General features: G+C 51.0%; 1 protein-coding gene, 1 non-coding gene and 1 pseudogene across 2 annotated transcripts; 1 reads left to right on the top strand and 2 right to left on the bottom strand.

The window, feature by feature from the left end:
* Positions 1–75: 75 nt before the first annotated feature.
* spag17 (sperm associated antigen 17) lies at positions 76–22,163 on the bottom strand. The gene is given in 47 exon segments (XM_047031365.1): positions 76–80; positions 134–323; positions 418–478; positions 563–741; positions 889–1,043; positions 1,233–1,325; positions 1,438–1,531; positions 1,665–1,752; positions 1,838–1,885; positions 2,019–2,115; positions 2,210–2,252; positions 2,332–2,445; positions 2,542–2,724; positions 2,866–2,999; positions 3,091–3,221; positions 3,336–3,478; positions 3,585–3,806; positions 3,931–4,059; positions 4,126–4,233; positions 4,381–4,583; positions 4,703–4,835; positions 5,087–5,253; positions 5,348–5,459; positions 5,698–5,813; positions 5,960–6,079; positions 6,204–6,311; positions 6,392–6,506; positions 6,697–6,939; positions 7,412–7,485; positions 7,587–7,714; positions 8,856–9,007; positions 9,081–9,193; positions 9,684–9,869; positions 10,196–10,346; positions 10,441–10,554; positions 10,822–10,959; positions 11,072–11,193; positions 11,282–11,336; positions 11,409–11,447; positions 11,449–11,568; positions 11,700–11,866; positions 11,938–12,111; positions 12,321–12,510; positions 13,353–13,484; positions 13,605–13,664; positions 13,874–14,014; positions 22,059–22,163. Coding segments are annotated over 47 exon segments (5,895 nt in total).
* On the bottom strand, positions 16,033–16,223 carry LOC124475077. The gene has a single exon (XR_006956877.1). It is a non-coding gene; the product is annotated as a U2 spliceosomal RNA (small nuclear RNA).
* On the top strand, positions 19,617–19,821 carry LOC124475088 (annotated as a pseudogene).
* Positions 22,164–22,486: the final 323 nt, after the last annotated feature.

Genomic DNA, 22,486 nt, shown 5'->3' with positions numbered 1-22,486 from the left:
GTGAAGAGGGGGGTTAAGGAAGAGAACCATCATTGCTAACAGCAGAGGGGAGAGAGGGAGGTGGGCAGTTCTCCTTTAAACTGTAGTAGGAGAGGAGAACAGCAGATTAGATGGGGGAGAGAGAGAGGGAGACGGAGGCAGTGCGTCAGGATATTGGCAGAGACGGCCAGATCCAGGGTCTCTGTCTCGGTGTGAATGAGGAGGCTCTGGGAGAGCTGGACCTCTCCTTCCCGTCTGTCCTCCTCCTCCTGCCCTCCACCCTCCTGCCCTGCAGCCATGGCAAACAGCTGCACCAGGAGATCCACCTTCATACCTGCTGCCACCTACCCACCCACACCAACACACACACACAGGGTTAGGGAAGGCTGTCTGTGGCCTGGCCTGGGAGTGTGTTTGACGGGGTAGAGAAGAACTCACAGGTCCAGGGCTATAAGTCACTGTAAGGCCAGTGGAGGGAGGAGGCTGTTTCACAGTAAACCTGGAAGTACACACACACACACACAATCATCAATGACTCTGTAGAAAACGACAACCTGGCATGGTAACCATGTGTCAGTCTCACCTGCAGGTGTCCACGCCCACGTTCCTCATCACCACGGTAACGGCGTAGGTGGACCCCTCCCTCAGAGAGCCGAAAGACACCTCTGAGGGGAGGAGCTCGAACCCTCGCCGGGCAGCCGGCTGGCCAATCACAGACACAGTCCTCACTTTCCTCCTCACTGGCTCCTCCACAGACAGGAACTGGAGAAACACAGGTTGGAGGGGAGGGGGGGGGCGGTTGTGTGGGCGCGCATGTGTCTGCTGCATATGTATGGGTGAGTTTGTGCATGCGTGTGTGACTGTCTGTCTGTGTGTGGGTGTGCCTGTGTGCGTGTGTGTGTGCAGTACCTGGTGGTTGGGCCGGCTGTGTGGTTTGGAGCTGAGGATGGAGGCTGGGAGTCTGACCGGCCTCGTCCTGGGCTGACCTGCTACGTCCACCTGGAGGCCAGACGTCCTACGTCTCTCTGCCCTCCGCTCTGACCAGCCAGCACCACCTCTGTCCCCTATGCACACACACACACTCGTCAGGGTATAGCTCAGCGGTTAGAGCACAAATCAGGAGGTTACACTTTCAAAATCGCCCTGTACTGTAGGTTGCGTAGGATAAAAAGCGTCTGCTCTCTGAATACGTAACATAGATACACAGTGCTACACGTGTACTGTTAGGGTGCGTTCTAGTGGGCGGGGCCGACCTGCCGTCTGAGGCGTGGGATTGGTGGGTCTCCCGACCGATGTCGAGTCACTTCCTGCTGCATGAGAAGGCGTCGGATTCAAAGGCCGCTGGGCTGCAGAGAACAACACGAACAATGAACACACACATACACACAGAGCTGGGAGCATGTCGAAAGGGTTAGAACATGTTTGGAGTTCTAGAGGTCTCCATGGAGGAGGTGTTACCCTTCTCCTGGGGGGCATCCCTGAGGAAGCTGTCTGATTGGCCGGTCTGGGGGAAGGGGGGCAGGTCCCTGGACAGGGCTGTCATTTCTGGAGCCTGGAGGAGAGAGGACGGGGTGGGAGTGGACGTGGTGGAGTGGAGGGCTGGGTAACAGCTAACAGGCTTAGATGTGTGTTGGGTATGTGTGTGTGTGTGTAATAAGTATCTGTAGGGTAGGCGTGTGTCTGACCTCCAGGGAGGAGTCAGGGTGGAAGTAGGGAGGGATGATCCTGTTCCTCAGAGCTTCTCTCTGCAGCCTGTCCTCAGCCAGCTCCTGTCTGGGACACACACATCACGGGCATCACACATGCAGACAGACATGCAGCCACTGGGACAGAGAGGCAGGCAGGTGGGCAGGTGTACCTGTACTGCTGTATCCTGCTGGGCCACAGAGAACTGGGTTTACACTCACTGTGTAGAGACAGAGGCGAGGGGAGGGGAGGAAGGGTGAGGTGGTCAGATGGGGACAAGGATGTTGAACTGAATACTCCTTCTAGTTGATGGAAAGAGAGGCGTGTGTGTGTGTGTGACGCTGTGGTCGGACCTGTCTGTGTCTGTGTGTGAGGTCTTGGAGGCAACAGCAGCTGCATCCCTCTGCTGGTCACAAGACATGGCCTGACAGTACAGGGCAGCTATGTCCCCTACACACACACACACACATAATCATGTTTATCAACAGGGTCCAAAAGGCTTCTTGTTTTCAAGGAGCGCTGAGAGAGGCAGCTGGAGTCATACCTGCCCTCTTGTTCATGCTGGGCTCCTCAGGATCTGGAAGAGACTGGAGACAGACAAGAACGACCTCAGTGGACCTATTCAGACCCCTGTGCGTGTGTGTGTGCGTGTGTGCGCGCGCTGACCAGGAGCAGCTTGAGCAGGTGGCTGGAGCGCATCTTCTCCTCCTCGGAGCGAGGGTCCTTCAGCAGCATCTCCTCAGACTGCTGCTCCTTCTGGATCACCTGCTGCATGAAGTCCTGCAACACGGTCCCAGCTTAACACCTCCACGACCGCACGGTCCCAGCATCAAACAGCACCACCACGACTCCCCGGTCGCCCTCCCCCCTCCATACCCGTAGGCGTGCTTCCAGAGCGCGGCGGAGGCGGAGGCTGACGGGCCGGTAGCGGAGCAGCTGTCGGACCTCCAGGGCGTCGGGGCAGCTGAGCAGCGGGGGGTGGGCCCGGGAACACAGGGTCCCTCCCAGACTCAGCCCCCGGCCCAGAGACGTCCCAAACACAGGGCCCGGAGTCTTCCTCTGGAGAGAGGTGGGGGGTGTTGTATGACAGCTGGTCCTGATGTCACAATCTGATATCATCATAGACATCTAAATATGCCTATATATATATATATATGTGTGTGGGATTGTGTGAGAGGGGCAGAGAGTGGCGTGTCGTGCCTCTGTGCTGGGGAAGTTGTCCCAGCTCCGTGACTTGAGGTTGGGAGGCAGAATGTCCTGGTTCTGTTTGGGCATCAGCCAGCTGGACCACACGCTCTGCTGGCAGGGTTTCAGCATGGTTATAGCCACCACCTCTACACACACACACACACACACATACACCCACACGTTATAGTCCTGCACACAAAGTAACGTGTGAGTGTGTGTGTGCGCGTGTGGGTGTACCCTCCAGGTCTGGTAGAGGCTCCTCCAGCAGGGCGATGGTGGGGTCAGAGTAGGCCTGGTCCAGGACTTCCTCCACAGCCTGGACATGCAACAGCTCAGTCCCAGAGCCATCCTCATGGACCATAAACAACCTGACAAACACACACGCACGCACACAAAGCACCAATGAGCAAACCCACATCCTTGGCTGTGATTAAGTCCACGAGCTCAGAGTCCTACACTGTGGAGGAGCTGAGGAACATCACCTAGGAAGGTGTCGTTTACGTCCCATCACGCGATCAGTCGACTCTCTCTCTTCCTCTTGGCTCTCCTCCTCCTCCTCCTCTTCCTCCACTGAGGTCTCCACTGGGCTGGAGATCACCACTGGGCACTGACCGTCGACCATCACCTACACACACACACACACACGACCACACCAAACCAGCATGATGAAGACATGACATTTCACACAGACCATGTTCCTGCTAGTCTGTCCTGCCCTTTGGCTGTCGTACCTGGAACAGGTTCCCCTCTGGGTCCACCACCTCGCACAGGATGTCGGCGGTGTGGTTCATCAGGTAGCTTCCTGGTTGGTCGCGGGGGCTCCGCCTCTGGGAGGTCAGGGCAGGATCACGAGCGGGGTCAGAGGTCAGAGTGGGGCCGGGGGCCGAGTCAGACGTGTACTCGCAGGATCCGTCCTCCTTAATGACCAGCAGACCCTCGTTGGAGGGATACACCTGGAACGCATAAGTCTATAACATCTGGAACGGCCGTGATATAAGAACCACACCTAGAACATTCTAGAATGGCCGTGATACAGAGCCACACCTAGAACCTTCTAGAACACACACGCGCTCCCACCTGGTAAGCGCCGGTGTGCGTGGCGGTGATGACGGTCCCGTCTGCCAGGAAGATGTTGCAGGAGCGTTCCTCGGGGAACACAACCACTGACGCAAAGCCCTCCTTCTCCACCATCAACACCCTGTCTCGCTCCGGCGCGCTCTCCGCCCGCTCCGGCGCGCTCTGGGGCCTGGGTACGTGTGGGGGCGCCGGCGCCCTCTGCTGGTAGAGGGTGGTGATCCTGGTGCCGTCGGCGTGTTCCACGGTCACAGAGCCGTCTGGCTCCACCACGGTCAGAACCTGGTCCTCCCGGGTCACCACCATCTGGTACACACCAAAACACACACACACGGACACATCAAGAAAAACACGCACGCAAGGAGGGACAAATTGGAAGATCGCCTTGTCAGCTAGCCCAGCACACAGGTGTGTCCACGCCCACGGTGGGGGTCCCTCGGGTGGGGGTCTCACCGTCTGGGTGATGGGGTCGGTGGCGCGGTAGGCCAGCGCGGGGGGGGCGGTGATGACAGTGTGACCCCGCGTGGCCACTCTGAGGCCGGAGGGCGTGGTCGTTACCCAGCAGCCACCGTGGCTGTGGGCGGAGCTACGCGTATCCACGGTGGGCTCCAGCTCCCCCTGCTCTGATCCCACAGTCTGTTTAGAGCTCAGCTTCCCTACACACACACACACACACACACAAACACATAGACAACCACACACACACACCCACATATGAGATAGGGCTGCATCAAGACAGCATGGTTTCTTCCACCGACTGCTTAGCTCCGCCCACCTTTCTTGTCTTTGGCGTTCTTGGGGACGGGGTCCTTGGCTGGCTCCTCCCCCCTGGAGAGCATCTCCGGGGCGAGGGGGAAGACCGGGCCGGAGTCGGAGCTGCTGCTGACTGAGCCGTCGGCAAACAACACCTGGTGGGTGGCGGAGTGGACTATGAGTGTGTGTGGGAGTGTGTGTGTGTGTGTTTCCTAGTGTGCTGATCCATCCAGTAACCCGTGTTTGTGGATGCAGCCACCTGTTCATCTCCAGATACACGAGACATCATCTGGTTTGAACGTGATCAGCAGGGTTGTGATAAAGCAGGTGTGCAGCAGTGCCAGTAGAGTGTGTGTGTGTGTGTGTGTGTGTGTGTGTGTGTGTGTGTGTGCGCGCGCAGCAGTACCTGGGTGGAGCCGTCCCTCATGTACTTGACCACGGCTCCCTGAGGGGTGATGACCCGGGACAGCTCGCTGGTGAGGGAGGGGTCAGGCTGGAGGGCTACCCCACCCCCACCCCCACAGAGGGGGAAGCTCTGCCTCAGCAACACACCCTGCTCCGAGGGGGCCACACCTTCACACACACACACACATTATTTAACACATAATAGTACACAGACAGTTGTAGCCCACGTGGGTGATCGTGTGCGTGTGAGCGCGCGTCTGACCCTCTGTGCTCTCTCGGAGGACCTGCAGCAGGAGACCACTGGGGGTGGACAGAGTCAGGCCCTGGAAGGGGGGGCAGGCTGCAGGGAGGGGGGGGCTCTCCCTGTCTGCGGGCTGGGGGAGAGACGGGAGGGGAGGAGGGGGGAGACATGGAGAGGGTGGAAAAACAGTGCCGCCGGCAAGAGAGGCGAGACAGAAACACAAATCAGAAAAAGGATCGTCAAAGATTCGAGAGAAACTCGCTTGTCATACCACATGTACGGTACGTGATGGTGTTTCCATACATTAACTGATACCTCCTGTTTGATTCGTGGGTTGTGCGTGTGTGTGTGGGGAGGGGGGGGGGAGTCACCTGACTAGCCTCCTCAGGTCCGACTCCGCCCTCTTCGGTGTGGGAGGAGGGGAGGAGGGGGGAGGAGGCCAGCGGGGGAGGGTGCCCCTCCAAGCTAGGCCCGACACTCAGATCACCTACAGGTCAACACAAGCACACGGAGACCCAATCTCTCACAGGATTCTTCGTACACACCACCCACGTACACACCCATACACGTACAGTATACATGAGCGTCAACCCAGCCCAGAACGTTCACCCAACACACGTGTCAAGGTTGAACCTGTGCGTTCTCCTGTGTCTCCATAGTGACTGTAGGACATGTGGACGCCACTGGCCAGCACCGCCGAGAACAAGCCCGTTTTCGCACTCCGATTGGTTGGCCCGCTCCGCGGGGAGGAGTCTGGGGGGGGGGGGAGGAGTTCAGTTCAGAAGTCAGAGTGGGCCGTGTTTTGAGGCAGAGCGGATGGATGGAAAGAAGAAAGGGAGGGAGGAAGGATCCGGAAGGATGAGGGACGTCCGCCTACCTCCTGGCTCCCTGGCACCGGGCTCCTCCTGGCCTCTGTAGGGCTGACAGATGTGTGTGTAGAAGCGATGCTGGTCTTTCATCACACACACCTTGAGGAGAGAAGACCCTGGAAGAGAGCACTGGTACGGTGACTACGGTACAGCGGGGCACACGTGTGTGCGTGTGTGCGTGCGTGTGCGCACCTACCCTGGATATATTGGATGCTCTCCACCTGGATGCTTCCTCCATCAGAGGGGAACAGGGACTGCACCTGGCCAGACACCTGGATAAGGTTCCCCTCCATGCTGTACCCGGTGAAGCCCTACATGCACGCACACACACACACACACACACACACGGGTCTGGATGAATCCACCGAGGTCGTTCTTGTCTGTCTCTCCGGTCTCACACATACACAGAAACGTCACAAACACGCATCGTCTCCAGACTGTGTGTGTGTGTGTGTACGCTTGCATGCATGTGTGTGTGTGTGTGTGAAGCCAACCCCTCACAGCAAAGGCGTCTTCAGCGGCCTGTAGTTCCCCTGCCTGGTCAGCGGGGGGCGGCGCTGCAGGCGCGTCGGGGGTCTTGCTCACGTCCTCGCGGCTCTTCTTGGCGACCGGAGGGGTCTTCTTCTTGTCCTTGGACGAGTCGGCCCGCTCCGCTCCCTTGGCCGGCCCCTTCCCCTTCTCCTCCTTCTTGGACCTGGACACCTGATCCTCCTCCTTCAGCCTCTCCTGCTCCAGCTTCCAGGCCTGCACCACACACACACACACACACACACACGCGCACACACAAACATCAGACTACAATTATTTTTAGATCTCAAATGAAGTTACAGATGTTTCTGATAAGATACATGCAAGCCATCCCTTAAGACAGGGGTGTCCAATCCTGGTCCTCGAGGGCCACTGTCCTGCATGCTTTAGATGTTTCCCTGCTCCAGCACACCTGATTCAAATGAATGGGTCATTACCCAGCTTCCACAGAACTTGATAATGACCCATTCATTGGAAACAGGTGTGCTGGAGCAGGGAAACATCTCAAACATGCAGGACAGTGGCCCTCGAGGACCAGGATTGGACACCCCTGCCTTAAGAGATACCCCAGAGAGAGATTGAGAGCGAAAAAAGAAACAGTAAGAAGGAGAGACAGAAATACAGAGAAAGAGCCAAGGATGGAGGCATGGAGACAGACAGAGACACACAGGGGGAGACAGAGACTAACTTTGAGGGAGCCTTCTCTGACGTACTGCTCACTACTAACAGCTTCCGTTAGCACAGGGGACTTGGTTGGCGAGACTGCAACACACCAAAAAGGCTGTTACGTACGGTAATATATCAAAACATACATGTTTATTACATATTTATTTATTGTATTGTTGCGGTCTGTGACTTATTACTTGAGTGTGATCTGAGATCTGCAGACCCTGTGGTGAAGTGCTCTCGCTCCACCTCCGCCGCCAACCACTTGACCTCCTCCTCCTTGGTCCAATCAGATATTGAGGCTGCCACATGCTCCAAGTACTTCCTGCCACAACAGGAAGGGATGTCTGACTGTCACTATCAGTTAGAAGTAGCGTAGACAGACTCAGAGGCAGGTCTGTATGGAGTTAGATTAGTTTCATAATTCAAACAAACAAACGCAACGCGATTCAAACAAACTTAACACGATCCAAACAAACGTAACACGATTCATACAAACATAACACGATTCAAACAAACAAACTTAACACGATTCAAACAAACATAACACGATTCACAAATGTATTTCGTGATTCACAAATGTATTTCGTGATTCACAAATGTATTTCGTGATTCACAAATGTAACACGATTCACAAATAAATGACCCTATTACATTTGTTTGCAACCTGACAAACACAAGTTACAAATCCCTGCATTCGTTGGTGTGAATCCCTGCATTCGTTGGTGTGGATTTTTGGAACTTTCCTGACGCGCTGAGATTCACAAATGCATTTTTTCTAAAAGAGATCCTCTGCAGCCTATCAGATCGTCTCTTCCAATTTTAGCCAATCACATTAACGTGTCTATGTGGTCTTCAACAACCTGCCATAATGACGGACATCGTCTCCTTCAGATCACAAGCAATGTCGTCTGGTAGCATGTAGGTAAAATGTTGCTTCTTAATCTTATTAAACCGATGATCATACGTGATTGAATATTGATGAGAATGGCAGGATTCATGTTTAGTCATTTTCCGTGTTTCCTAGGCTAACCCTGGCGGTAGCCCGTCTACCCATATTAAACATTCTCCCGTGATTGGCTAAAATTGGAGACATCTGATAGGCTGCAGAGGATATCTTTTAGAAAAAATGCATTTGTGAATCTAAGCGCGTCAGGAAAGTTCCAAAAGTCCACACCAACGAATGCAGGGATTCACACCAACGAATGCAGGGATTTGTAACTTGTGTTTGTCAGGTTGCAAACGAATGTAATAGGGTCATTTATTTGTGAATCGCGTTACATTTGTGAATCACGAAATACATTTGTGAATCGCGTTACGTTTGTTTGAATCGTGTTACGTTTGTTTGAATCGTGTTATGTTTGTTTGGATCGTGTTAAGTTTGTTTGAATCGTGTCGCGTTTGTTTGTTTGAATTATGAAACTAATCTAACTCCATAGGTCTGTGCTCCTCATTGACATTGTTACCTAAACCCAACGTCAGTGTGGAGGGCCACGTCCCACAGTTCCTTGCACTGCCGCTGGGGGCTCATGGGATTATGGCAGATGACGTACACAGTGTCGTCGCGGCTGCGGAATGTGTCCATGCAGCGGTACGTCTCCGAGGCAACCTGGAGGACCTGGAGAGAGGACAGCCAATCACACGCCTGGACACACAGCCCAGCCCAGCACAGCGCAGCCCAGCACACTCACCTGAGGGAGGACGTGGGCAGGGTGGTGTTCGGTGTAGTTCCAGTCCCTGAGAGATCTGAGTCTGCTCTTCTGGATGTCTGCTACACTCAGCTGCTCAGGGTCACACCTCTCACCTGGAGAACAGGAGCAGCACATCACACACCTCACACACACACGTATGACACACACACACACAGGTCATAGACATGTACACGCATGTTACACACACACACACACACACACCTCACACAGAACATAGACAAACATTTCACGTACACACACACGTCACACACAAACACACTGGTCACAGACACACAGACCACAGACAGACAGCCGGAACTCCGCACACAGACCACAGACAGACAGCCGGAACTCCGCACACAGACCACAGACAGACAGCCGGAACTCCGCACACAGACCACAGACAGACAGCCGGAACTCCGCACACAGACCACAGACAGACAGCCGGAACTCCGCACACAGACCACAGACAGACAGCCGGAACTCCGCACACAGACCACAGACAGACAGCCGGAACTCCGCACACAGACCACAGACAGACAGCCGGAACTCCGCACACAGACCACAGACAGACAGCCGGAACTCCGCACACAGACCACCCACCCCGTGTGCCGGTCCTGAGCCTGTGGAGGTGCTTGGCGAAGGCCTCGGGCTCGTCCCAGGGAATGAGGACGGGCTCTGGGGCTCGGGTGCGGGCCAGGACCCCCTCCTGGTCCAGCTGGGTCAGAGGCATGCCCTCCAGGACCCCCCGACGGAGCCCACGCTCCACCTCAGCCCACCTCAGGGAGCCTGGAGACAACAGCCGGAATCAGAGACACGGCACAACACGCACAGGAGCCGGACACCAGGAGGGCATGGCTTCATGTCTGTCTGAGACGTCAAGGCTCCTTCCTGTGGAGGGTTGCTGAATCTGAGGGTGACTGATGGGGCTAGGGGTTGGACTGGCAGTGGGGAGAGACTAGGGGTTGGACTGGCAGTGGGGAGAGACTAGGGGTTGGACTGGCAGTGGGGAGAGACTAGGGGTTGGACTGGCAGTGGGGAGAGACCCGTCTAGGAGGCGAGAGCTGGTGACAGAGTCACGCCAGCGTCCATACAGCAGAGTGGAGAGGTCTCACCATCGGTACAGTGGTGGATGAACTGATGGGTCCTGGCTTGCTGGCTGGCGGAGGAGGAAGAGGAGGAGGCAGGGAGGTTGAGCAGTGATGTCACCAGGGACCTCCTCATCACGTCTGCCTCTATCTGCATCGCCTCGAATTGTTTACACACCTGACAACACCAACGCAACTCTGGCATGAGCACAGGCTACTTGTGGCTTAGGAATGTGTGTGGGTCGACGTGTGTAGGTGTGTGCTGTACTGACAGGCAGCAGTTGCAGTCTGAGGGCCCTGTAGTCGTGGCTGTTGAACAGCAGGGGGCGCTGAGAGTCCGCGCTCTGCTGAATGCTCGGCTGCACTCCTAACTCCTCCTGCAGCCTCTAAAGTACAGACAAAATAAACAAGTTTTTTTTTTTTGAAACCGAAGTTCCTCATGGGTTAATTGAAAGTTTGTACGTTTGAGGCCAAAAGGTGTTTTATTTGATAATAAGGGGGTTGGGGGTGCATCTCACTATTTTGCTCTTCTATTTTCTAGTATCCTAAACTTGGTTATTCCAAACTCTAAACCTGCCCAAACCAAGTGCTCCGAGTTTCTTCTTCAAACACGACACAGAGTGAGTGTGGGCCCTGCGGGAGCCGACTGCTACCGTGTGGTCGTCGCTGGGCCGGCCCAGGGCCAGCACGGTCACCAGCATGTGGGAGGCCAGTCTGGGGTCCAGGCCCTCGGCTCTCTGCTCCGTATCAGACCCACTGAGGGGCGGAGACGTCTCCTCGCTCACCACCACCTGCACACACGGGACACAGAGGTCACAGGGGGGGGGGTCGTCCAGGGGGTCGTCCAGGGGTCGTCCAGGGGGTCGTCCAGGGGGTCGTCCAGGGGGTCGTGTGATCTCTCACCTGCTCCAGCATGCAGTGCAGGATGAGGGGCACCGAGCATGCCTCGGGGGGGATCTGCTCCAGCAGGTCGCTGTACAAACGCATGTCAACCTCCGTCGTCAGCAGGGGGGAGGGCTCTGACTCTGCTGGGGCGAGTGGGGGGAGGGCTCAGAGGGGGTGGGGGTGGGCATGGGGGTGTGACTGTGCATGGGGGTGTGCCTGGGGGTGTACCTGGAACAGACTTCTTCTTAGACCCAGGGGTCTGAGGTGTGGGGGTCGGGGCAGCCTGCACACAGATATAAAATGTGACATACCAGTGTGTGTGTGTGTGCATTTGACGGTGTGTGTGTGTGTGTACCTCCACGGGACTCTCCTGGCGGGGGTAACGGGGCTCTAGCGATGGAGGGCACCTGCAGCAGCCTCATGCTGCTGAGGTAGTGCTGGTGCTGTCTCCTCCAGTCCAGACTGTCATAGATCACACACGCCAGCCCCTCAAACACACACTGGCCCAATGCCAGCTGGACACACACACACACAGAGCGACAGAGAGTCAGAATGACATAATACATGTGACATAACACAATAAGAGACACTGATACAGAAAGAGAGAGAGAGGTTAGAGGAAGAGTAGAGGTGGAGGGGTGCCCACCCGAGCCTCAGCGCTCTCCCTGTCCAGAGACGGCAGCGTCTGATTGGCCGTGTAGCTCAGCCTGGCCACGTCCCACAACTTCGAGAGGGCGGGGCCAGAGTCCAGCACCGCCTCCAGCTGAGCCCAGAACAGCTCCAGATCCCTCTGCCTCCTCCGTAGTCCAACCTCTACACACACAGAGAGACAGTCAGTCAGTCACACAGCCTCCTCCGGTCAGGGCGACCCAGGCGAGTCTTACCCTCATCCAGGAGCGGGGACCCGGACCCTGGATCAGGGCTGTGGGTCTTCCCCGAAGACAGCCTGATGACGTTGGCCACGTGCACGCCCATGGCGCCCAGCACGGCAGGGAGCTGAGCCTGGTGGAAGCCCACCACCAAGATGTAGTGCTGCGGCCCATCATCTGGCTCATCATCTACACACACACACACAACCATGACCACACACACACACACGCACAACCACAATGACACACACAGACACGTGTTATGTTATATGGGAGGCTAACAGTCTTGTGGGTGTACAGCCAGACCAGGGTTGGGTCCCCCCAGGATTGCCTTCTCCACCCCTCCCCCCCCCACCTGTGTACTTGTTGGTCTCGTCCTCCTCCCCCCTCCCCCCCACCTGTGTACTTGTTGGTCTCGTCCTCCTCCCCCCTGCGTTTGAGATGGGTCTCCTTGGAGGGGGCGCTGGGCTCGGGGGCCATCTTCCCCTCGCCCCCCTTGGCAGGAGGCTTCGCTGGCCCCTTATCTTTGTCCTTGTCCTTGGTGGGCGGAGCGACGCCGGCCTTAGTCTTAGCCTTGTCGTCTGTAGCCTGGGGGAGAGAGTCAGGAGAGGGGGTGAGGAGAGAGCGGGGGGGGGGGGGGCAAGAGGGAGAGAGACCAGCTCCAACGGGGGGGGGGGGGGGGGGGGGGGGGGGGGGGCGTTACATGAGCCTCTACATTTGACCCCCTACATTTGACCCCCTACATTTGACCCCCTACAACAGTGTTACTCATTGCACGGCTCGCTAGCCCCCTGCGGCTCGCCAAGCTTTCATTTGTGGCTAAATGATACGGTCATTTGACCTGACGTGAAAACAGACGGGGCAGCCAGTAATCTGTCCCGATGGCTCTCTATGAGAGCGCGCTGCAGTTCCATTTTCATTATGGATCACCATGGATTTCACCACCGAAAAGTTGTGAGGCGCTTATTTCCAGCTTATATATATATAGTGTTATATGCAGTCCATATATAAGCTACAAATACAACATGAAGAAAGGAAATGCATGCGTGCTTCCGCTCATCGCAGCATTAAGGTGATTCTGTTTTTTTGTCACAAAATGTGTCTCTGTTACAAATGACCCGACCATGTTCAGGGATGACAGATTGATAAGCAGACAGACATGCTATTTACGACTGGATGTAACTTTTGATACTTTGTAGTAAAAGTGTCTCTCCTATTGACTTTGTCCTATCATTGTGGCTCTCATGAAAAAAATGCTGAAGACCATTGCTCGACATTCACTTGTATTCATTTGGCAGAGGTCTTGCAGTGCCGTACATAATCAACGACAAGGACCGACAGCTCGAACAGCATGACAGGGACAGCGAAGAAAAAGATGACTGATCGGATTATTGATGATCCTCTGGATCTGATTCCTGGTGATCGATCACCTTCTGCTCGGCGGCTCTCCTCTGCTGGTCGCTGGTCTTCACTCCCAGCAGCTGGAACTTCAGCACCTTCCCCAGAAGGTCAGCCGGCAGCTCCTCCCCTGCATCCAGCAAGGCCTTGGCAGCCTCCAGCACCTACACACACGCATTCACACACGTACACGCTGGTCAAACCATACTGCATGTCATCCGGGAGTCTGGCAAACATCTTTGGAGGTTCCCATCGCCATCCATTGTAGAAGTAGGTAGACCTACCTCCCAGAACATGGGGGAATCCTTGGTCTTCTTGGTTTTTGGATTGCCCAGCTCGTGGATCTATTGGATGGGACGGTGTCACTGAGTGTTCCAAATGTGGCCAAAACTGTCCCCAACTCGGACACAGACCTACCAGAGATACTTATATACAGCTTGTGTTGGTAAAGTGTTCCTGTTTTCACCCAAATACAGTGTTGTTGCTAGATAGGAGGTATCAATACACTGTAATGGATATTCTGTAGTCATTGCTAACCCAACCAGCGAGCTACCTTCTCCAGGGTGGTCTCCCTGGACACCAAGCTGAAGAGCCGGCGGGTGGGCTGCAGCATCGCCAGCTGGAGAGCCGAAATGAGCTCCTCGTCCTCCAGACGCTCCCCCACCACTAGAGAAATACTGGCCCGCCACGAGTCCTAACGACACAACACAAACTCTATGACTAAGCAGTAGAGTACTTATAAAAACTCAATTTTAATATCATTATGATTCGGGGGGGTCTTCGGGAGGTCTTTTTGTAACTTCTGTTATTTCACATTAAAGTTAATATAACAAGAGCTAGCTAATTAGACTAACAATAGATCAATCAAATAGGGCCCTAATTGTTTTGTCACTTTAGTAACTCAATGCTTGGTTTCCGTTGTTTTGTTTTATTTTGGAATAACGGAAGAACCATATAACACAACTGGTATAAAGGACCATTATGCATGCTGGCACAGGTGAAAAGGAGAGAGAGGGGGAGAGACGTGTAGTGATTGGAGGTGTTCCGAACACCAGAGAGCAGCAACGACTAGCTTTTTTACTTGTAATTTATAGGCCTATTTGTATTATCTTGACAACACGTTCTTTAATAGAAGACACACACAACAAGCTGGATGTACATGTTGACCGAGTTTGCTAGTTACTTGGTTAATAAATTATGATCTTTGATGAACATAAGTTTTTTTAACAGCCTATAACGGATGAAAAAACAACCAACCAGGAACAGCACATTTTGAATTGCCAAAACAAGTCCATAATCCTGTCCCATGGCGGAAAGGGATGGAAACCACATGAAGAAATAAACTAGCATATTGTTTAGGGGCATATTATAGTTTTTATGATTATCATGAAACAAACGTAGTGTTAACAATGTTGATTTTAGTCTTTAACAGATCATCGTAAAAGTTTGTTTGATAACTTTAGAAACTTTTTTTGGTAAATCTTTTATTTGACCCTTTTGTAGATTTTAGTTTTTTTGACCTTTCCAAACTTTTTGTAGAAACAATTTTTCAAACCTTTAGAAACGTTGCTAGCCACACCAAGAATTGTGTTCGCCCCGCCATGTAACAAGCAAGAAAATGGTGTATTCTATTGTGTATGTATTCACACTGAAATTCACACATCGATTGAGCCCCACGACTGTATAGATGACTTAAATAGTGTTGCAAATCACCTAGACCCATGTCAGAATGTCAAAATGCAAAAACTCAAGAATGTATATTTTGGGAGAGGCCAAGTTCAGTTTGGGGCGGTTAATGATGCACTGGGACGGTCCTGGAACAATGAGGGAAAAGGTTAGTTGCGACCCGGGCCCTGCCCTGCCCTTCACTACTCTAGTGGCGTAGTTTGGTGTGTATATACAGTTCTGTGCAAAAGTTTTAGGCAGAAATAGAGTAAACAGTAAAACTATAATGCTTTAAGAATGAATGGAAATGAAAAGGCGAAACTCAGTTTTTGAACAACGTTGCACTCGCAGTATTGCCGCCCAAATACAGAAGAAGAAAAAGATCAAATGAATATACAAATGAAAAGACAAAATAATGTACAAATCTTGGAGGACGAAGACTTTTTGCACAGTACAGTAAATACAGGGTGTAAGTACTGTAAATGTTCTCCGGTGGTGTCTGTGGTCTGGAATTTGTGAAATAGTTGTTTTTATTGGCCCCTTCCAATAACGTAAGGGGGTGTCATATTCTGAACTTTGTCTGCTTATGAAAGGCTGAAACAGAGGAACACATCTCAGCTTGACTCCAGTCAGTGTTTATAGATCCATGTTTCATTAGCTGGGGTTAAACTGACAGCAGAAGCGTTAGTATTTCAGCCAGGTTGACCTGAGGAGCCAGCTTAGTCTGTGTTGTCTTGGCTGTGGTGGAGAGAGCTCGCAGTACCAACACACCAGTCACCTGAAATATCCAGTCAAAGCCTGAACAGAAACCCAAATGGAGATGCGAGGACCACAGAGCCTTCTTGACAGTGGTTGGACTTCCGTATTCAGGGAAAACCCATTTCAGAAGAGGCATTTCTCTCTATGGCTCTAGTGTTTAGTGTGAGCAAATCTGAGATAGTTTGGCATGATTGCCTTGTGTGAAATACGTAGTACTAAGCATGCTCTACACACTAATCCTACCAAGGTATGAGAATTTTGTTTTAGACAAATTGTTTTCCCCGGGAGGGGAAGTGCACCGTTCCTGGAGGTACTGCAATACCAGGTCGATGCGTGGAGTGGACGGAGCAAGCCCCTATTCCATCTCCCTGTTCCAAAAATCAATTTAATATATGGTCCCCGGGTAGGGGACGTATCAGATATTAAACTGATAAGAACAGATTCTTAATAGATTTATTTCCACAACAAGACAAAACAAACACCAGGCCCACTAGCCACTCGGACCATATCGGTCAAGGAAAACAAAAACAGGTGAAAATACAACACAAACAAAACCTTACAAACAAAACCACAGACATCAACCAGTCAGACAAACAACCAAAACAGGAGAAAAAACCATCACAGTCCACAAACCCTCCCACCACACATCAAAGGTCAAAAACCCCGCTAGGGGAACAGAGGCCGCCACCTCTCTAGGGCGGCATGGTACCCCCAACGGACCCTCTCCATCTCCCTCCTCCTCTGGAGCTCGGCCCTCACTCTCCACACCACCCCTCCCACACCCCAGTCCACCCGGTGGCGCACCAGCTCCCTTCGAGCGTCCCAGAGGACTGTCTTCCCCACCGACAGCAGGAGCCAGAGAAGGAAACCCTCCCGCCCCCTCCCCCGCAGGCCCAACCCCAACATTAGTAGGTCCCAGGACAGGGACAGGGCCCCCAAACCGCGGAAGACGCGGCCCAGCTCCCCCCCCCCCTCTTCTCTGTTTCCCTTGTTGCTCTCACCTCCCAACCCCCCAGGACGCTCAAGTTTTGCACCTCATTAACATTTCTCAGGTGTGCGCAGGTCAACACATTGTATTGGATTTGTCCTTTTGCAAGTGGCACCGTCTTCGGGAGGATATTTCGTCGGCCTCGTCTGAAAACTTAGCTCACGAACGGACCAAATAGGCCCATATAGCCTACAACTATACGGAAAAGCAGTTTAAATGTATTTTGACGCCTTGCCGGATGCTTTGTTTGAACTGTGGGATCATTGCCCCGGTGAGGAACGACGTTGTCGTTTTTTTCCACATACAACCCTTCAAACTGTGAGTATGTTTAATGGTATAGGCTAAGCCAACTCCTGTTGCAAGTCGTATAGACCTAGGCTACACCATTTTTTCCAAGTCTGCCAAATTGATTAGCCACGAAGTTTTGGTTATTTCGCATGCCTTGTGGCAAATCAAGTTTGAAGTCAGACCGATGTTCTGTGAATTGTCTGTGAGGTGTAAAAGAAAATACTTTCATTGTATCTTTCTTCTTCGCTAGAATACACTGCCTTCTGTGGAATCTGCAAATAGCACATTTCGGAGTTAGGCCTATTCTTAGGAGTTGTAGTGGAAGTGCTTCGATGGGGAGAAAGGTAGGGCTCTATAGCGCACTGATCCAAGTCATTCGGAAAGAGCGTTTGTTGTTGTTCTTTTTATTATTACCAAATGCGTGACAATGTATGTGGTTAACGTGTCAATGTTTACAGTCATTGTCAGCTATAGTCAGGACATTCGTTTCTGTTGTTTGAGTTTTGCTGAAGTTGTAGGACACTTGGCCTGTTAACGTTGTGGCCTGTGTGTGTTCCAAGCCTGGTAGCAGGCCTAGGCCCCATTACCGAACGACTCGATGCTTAATGTGTCACGGCAAATGTATCCCGGCATTGACTTAAAGAAGACACATTGAGAGGTAGTAGTTAGCTGGCATGTAGAGTTAGGAAGGCCTACGTTGATTTATTTGCTTGCTACCTGGCTGTTTGGTCACGGGGCCTTCCAAATAGGTCCTATAGCACCACGTCTTGAGACGCGAGTTGCCGACCCAGCTAGCTCAGTAGCTGACGTCGAACTGCAAGCTAGCATAGGGTAGGCTACATGTTTTCGCAAATTACGGTCGAATAGAAATGAACTGTCGTCTTTAAAGCCAACTCTCTCAAATTGCAATATTTAGTGCGCAACTGTACCTGGCCCGCTATTAACCCAATACCACGCGTTTGCTTACCATCGACCTTGTTACCCGTTTAAAGGGCTGATTATGATGCGCAGCTTTTAAAACACGCCTCTGCATAGTAGTTCACTAGTCATCCTCTTGACCGTGTGTGTCAAATTCAAGGCAACTTGTTAACTTGTAGGTAACTGAAGTAGGGCTAATGTGATTATACACTGCAGATCTTTTCCACTTTTGCATTTAAAGGGCTGATTATGATGCGCAGCTTCAAGACACGCCTCTGCATAGTAGTTCACTAGTTATCCTCTTGACCGTGTGTGTCGAATTCAAGGCAACTTGTTAACTTGTAGGTAACTGAAGTAGGGCTAATGTGATTATACACTGCAGATCTTTTCCACTTTTGCATTCAGACAAGATTGATCTTCTGTACCAATTGATGGCCAAAATCCATATCCACCCATGTTGGTGATGCTTAGCAGCGTGACCGAGCTGTCTTCTGACTGTTGGGAAGCCCGATGCTGTGGATGCTGCGGATGCTGCTATTCTGTAAGATGCCCAGCAGATGGCAGGGTTTAGTCGTAGCCATAGTCTGCTGTTCGCATGGTTGCTGTTTATTCTTCCGTGAGCTATCATAACAGTCTTCCAAAAGGCTACCTCGAAAATATGAAATATTTCACCATTACACAATGTACATGTTATTGGCTGGTTGTTTCTCGGAAGAGTAGCCTAACTGCGATTGTTTTCAATAGTTTTATATTTCATTTCCAATTGGAGGGCCATGTATCACGTGACAGTCGCACCACGTTTTCACGTTAGTTTTACAAGACTACACGTTGACTTAAGTGATTTTACTTTGCTAATTATGTTTTTTTTGACACCGTTTAGTTTTTTTTTACGGATTATGTAATGTTAGCTCATTAGTACAATCGTGACGCCGTATATCAATATGACGTTCCTGGAAATGACTCCGGTCCCTCGAGGGGCGGTCGGGTATCGCTTCTCGGCCTTTTGGCTCAGATCTTGTGAGTGTCTGTCCTTAATTGGACAGACATTGGCCCTCCCCCGTCGATACCGGATCGCCGGTACTGGGATCCGGTGACGGGGGCGGGTCGGAGCGGTCGCCTGCCTGGGGGCTTCGGCCCCGACGCCAGGCGGGGACTTGTCCCCACCCTTCTGAGCGTTGGGCGTCTTGGCGCCCAGCGTTGCTGGTAACCCAGAGGTGGGCCAGGCCACCAAGGGGATTGACAGTTGGACGGACTGATGGCCGGAAGACTGAGGAACAGGAAATCCTCGCCGAAGGGCAGCCTGGGAGCAGTGGCAAAGGGATGGAGCCTTCCCAGGGGCCGTCGCGACCGAGGGCCGAGGGCCAGTCGCTCGACTAGCAGCCTGGGAGCAGTGGCAAAGGGATGGAGCCTTCCCAGGGGCCGTCGCGACCGAGAGCCGAGGGCCAGTCGCTCGAGTACCACTGGCGAGGACGACCGGGAGGAGAGGGAGACGGAGCCATCGGGGCGAAAGCCTCGATTGACCCCGTCAAACTTGGACTTCCACTTGTAACCCCCTAGGGGGTAATTGAAATGTGCGCCCCCTTGTGGGGCTTTTGTCCTGTACCCTTGTGGGGAATTGTATATTGTGACTGTCTTGTTTGATTGTCTTTTATGAAACGTTTTTAGAATTGATTAATGCTTCTTTTTTCTTTTTTTTTGAAGAAAATAAAAAAAAAAAAAAAAAAAAAAAATCTGTTCTTATCAGTTTAATATCTGATACGTCCCCTACCCGGGGACCATATATTAAATTGATTTTTGGAACAGGGAGATGGAATAGGGGCTTGCTCCGTCCACTCCACGCATCGACCTGGTATTGCAGTACCTCCAGGAACGGTGCACTTCCCCTCCCGGGGAAAACAATTTGTCTAAAACAAAATTCTCATACCTTGGTAGGATTAGTGTGTAGAGCATGCTTAGTACTACGTATTTCACACAAGGCAATCATGCCAAACTATCTCAGATTTGCTCACACTAAACACTAGAGCCATAGAGAGAAATGCCTCTTCTGAAATGGGTTTTCCCTGAATACGGAAGTCCAACCACTGTCAAGAAGGCTCTGTGGTCCTCGCATCTCCATTTGGGTTTCTGTTCAGGCTTTGACTGGATATTTCAGGTGACTGGTGTGTTGGTACTGCGAGCTCTCTCCACCACAGCCAAGACAACACAGACTAAGCTGGCTCCTCAGGTCAACCTGGCTGAAATACTAACGCTTCTGCTGTCAGTTTAACCCCAGCTAATGAAACATGGATCTATAAACACTGACTGGAGTCAAGCTGAGATGTGTTCCTCTGTTTCAGCCTTTCATAAGCAGACAAAGTTCAGAATATGACACCCCCTTACGTTATTGGAAGGGGCCAATAAAAACAACTATTTCACAAATTCCAGACCACAGACACCACCGGAGAACATTTACAGTACTTACACCCTGTATTTACTGTACTGTGCAAAAAGTCTTCGTCCTCCAAGATTTGTACATTATTTTGTCTTTTCATTTGTATATTCATTTGATCTTTTTCTTCTTCTGTATTTGGGCGGCAATACTGCGAGTGCAACGTTGTTCAAAAACTGAGTTTCGCCTTTTCATTTCCATTCATTCTTAAAGCATTATAGTTTTACTGTTTACTCTATTTCTGCCTAAAACTTTTGCACAGAACTGTATATACACACCAAACTACGCCACTAGAGTAGTGAAGGGCAGGGCAGGGCCCGGGTCGCAACTAACCTTTTCCCTCATTGTTCCAGGACCGTCCCAGTGCATCATTAACCGCCCCAAACTGAACTTGGCCTCTCCCAAAATATACATTCTTGAGTTTTTGCATTTTGACATTCTGACATGGGTCTAGGTGATTTGCAACACTATTTAAGTCATCTATACAGTCGTGGGGCTCAATCGATGTGTGAATTTCAGTGTGAATACATACACAATAGAATACACCATTTTCTTGCTTGTTACATGGCGGGGCGAACACAATTCTTGGTGTGGCTAGCAACGTTTCTAAAGGTTTGAAAAATTGTTTCTACAAAAAGTTTGGAAAGGTCAAAAAAACTAAAATCTACAAAAGGGTCAAATAAAAGATTTACCAAAAAAAGTTTCTAAAGTTATCAAACAAACTTTTACGATGATCTGTTAAAGACTAAAATCAACATTGTTAACACTACGTTTGTTTCATGATAATCATAAAAACTATAATATGCCCCTAAACAATATGCTAGTTTATTTCTTCATGTGGTTTCCATCCCTTTCCGCCATGGGACAGGATTATGGACTTGTTTTGGCAATTCAAAATGTGCTGTTCCTGGTTGGTTGTTTTTTCATCCGTTATAGGCTGTTAAAAAAACTTATGTTCATCAAAGATCATAATTTATTAACCAAGTAACTAGCAAACTCGGTCAACATGTACATCCAGCTTGTTGTGTGTGTCTTCTACTAAAGAACGTGTTGTCAAGATAATACAAATAGGCCTATAAATTACAAGTAAAAAAGCTAGTCGTTGCTGCTCTCTGGTGTTCGGAACACCTCCAATCACTACACGTCTCTCCCCCTCTCTCTCCTTTTCACCTGTGCCAGCATGCATAATATGGACTGTCAAACAAACGCATAAATGGTCCTTCATACCATTTGTGTTATATGGTTCTTCCGTTATTCCAAAATAAAACAAAACAACGGAAACCGATCAAAAAGTATTTTCCCACAGTCTGGATCTGACATCCGAAATGGACAAAACGAGCCTATTTGTCTTTTTTTTCTTGCAGATACCAGCATAAAGGATATGGAATAATCAAACCGACCATTAATGGCTTGTTATACCATTTTTGTTATATGGTTATTTCATTATTCAAAAAGAAAACGATAGCGACAACCCAATACAAGCCGTTAACCCTACTGTGAAAGTGTGTTTGACTTGAGAACTCTAGTGACAATTATTACGGCCCTATATATTGTGTTTGTCAACACGGGTTTTAAAATAGAAGAAAAAAAAACACGGCCACCAGTTACACGGACCCACCTTGAAACCCCGGTTTTGAAAGTCGATTTATAAAATAAAATATACTTAGAATAACCTACAGTAGCTCTACTTGCCTCGTCAAACTGTGCAGAAGTGAGCCCAGCGTCCCACGCCTTGTTTCCAACAGCCGTTGCAGCAGGTGTGGAGACTGTGCCGCTTTTGACTCTCTTAGGTGCCATTTTCAAGACTACTTAGCTATTTACCTGTTTGCAAATGACATCACCTCATTTATAAAAAACAATCGTCTCAAACCTTCAAGTTGCTTGTAAATTTAAACGTTTGCTAGCTAGCGGGATAGCACTAGTAGCAGTGATAGTTTGTGTAACTGTCTCTAGACGCTCCGGTTGCCGTTAGCAACCTGTCCTGTGAGCTTAGGCGATTTTACTGTGGGTGCATTTGCACCCCCTATTGTTGGGATGAAAACATTTACTTTTTCAAATTAATGTAAAAAACCTTACAATTCATTAAGATCAAAGATTAAAGATTAAGATCCACTATACAT

The sequence above is a fragment of the Hypomesus transpacificus genome, chromosome 12, assembly GCF_021917145.1.
Source record: "Hypomesus transpacificus isolate Combined female chromosome 12, fHypTra1, whole genome shotgun sequence".
NCBI lineage: Eukaryota > Metazoa > Chordata > Actinopteri > Osmeriformes > Osmeridae > Hypomesus > Hypomesus transpacificus.
Note: the sequence above shows the minus strand (reverse complement) of the source record. Positions and strands in the feature narration are given on the sequence as shown.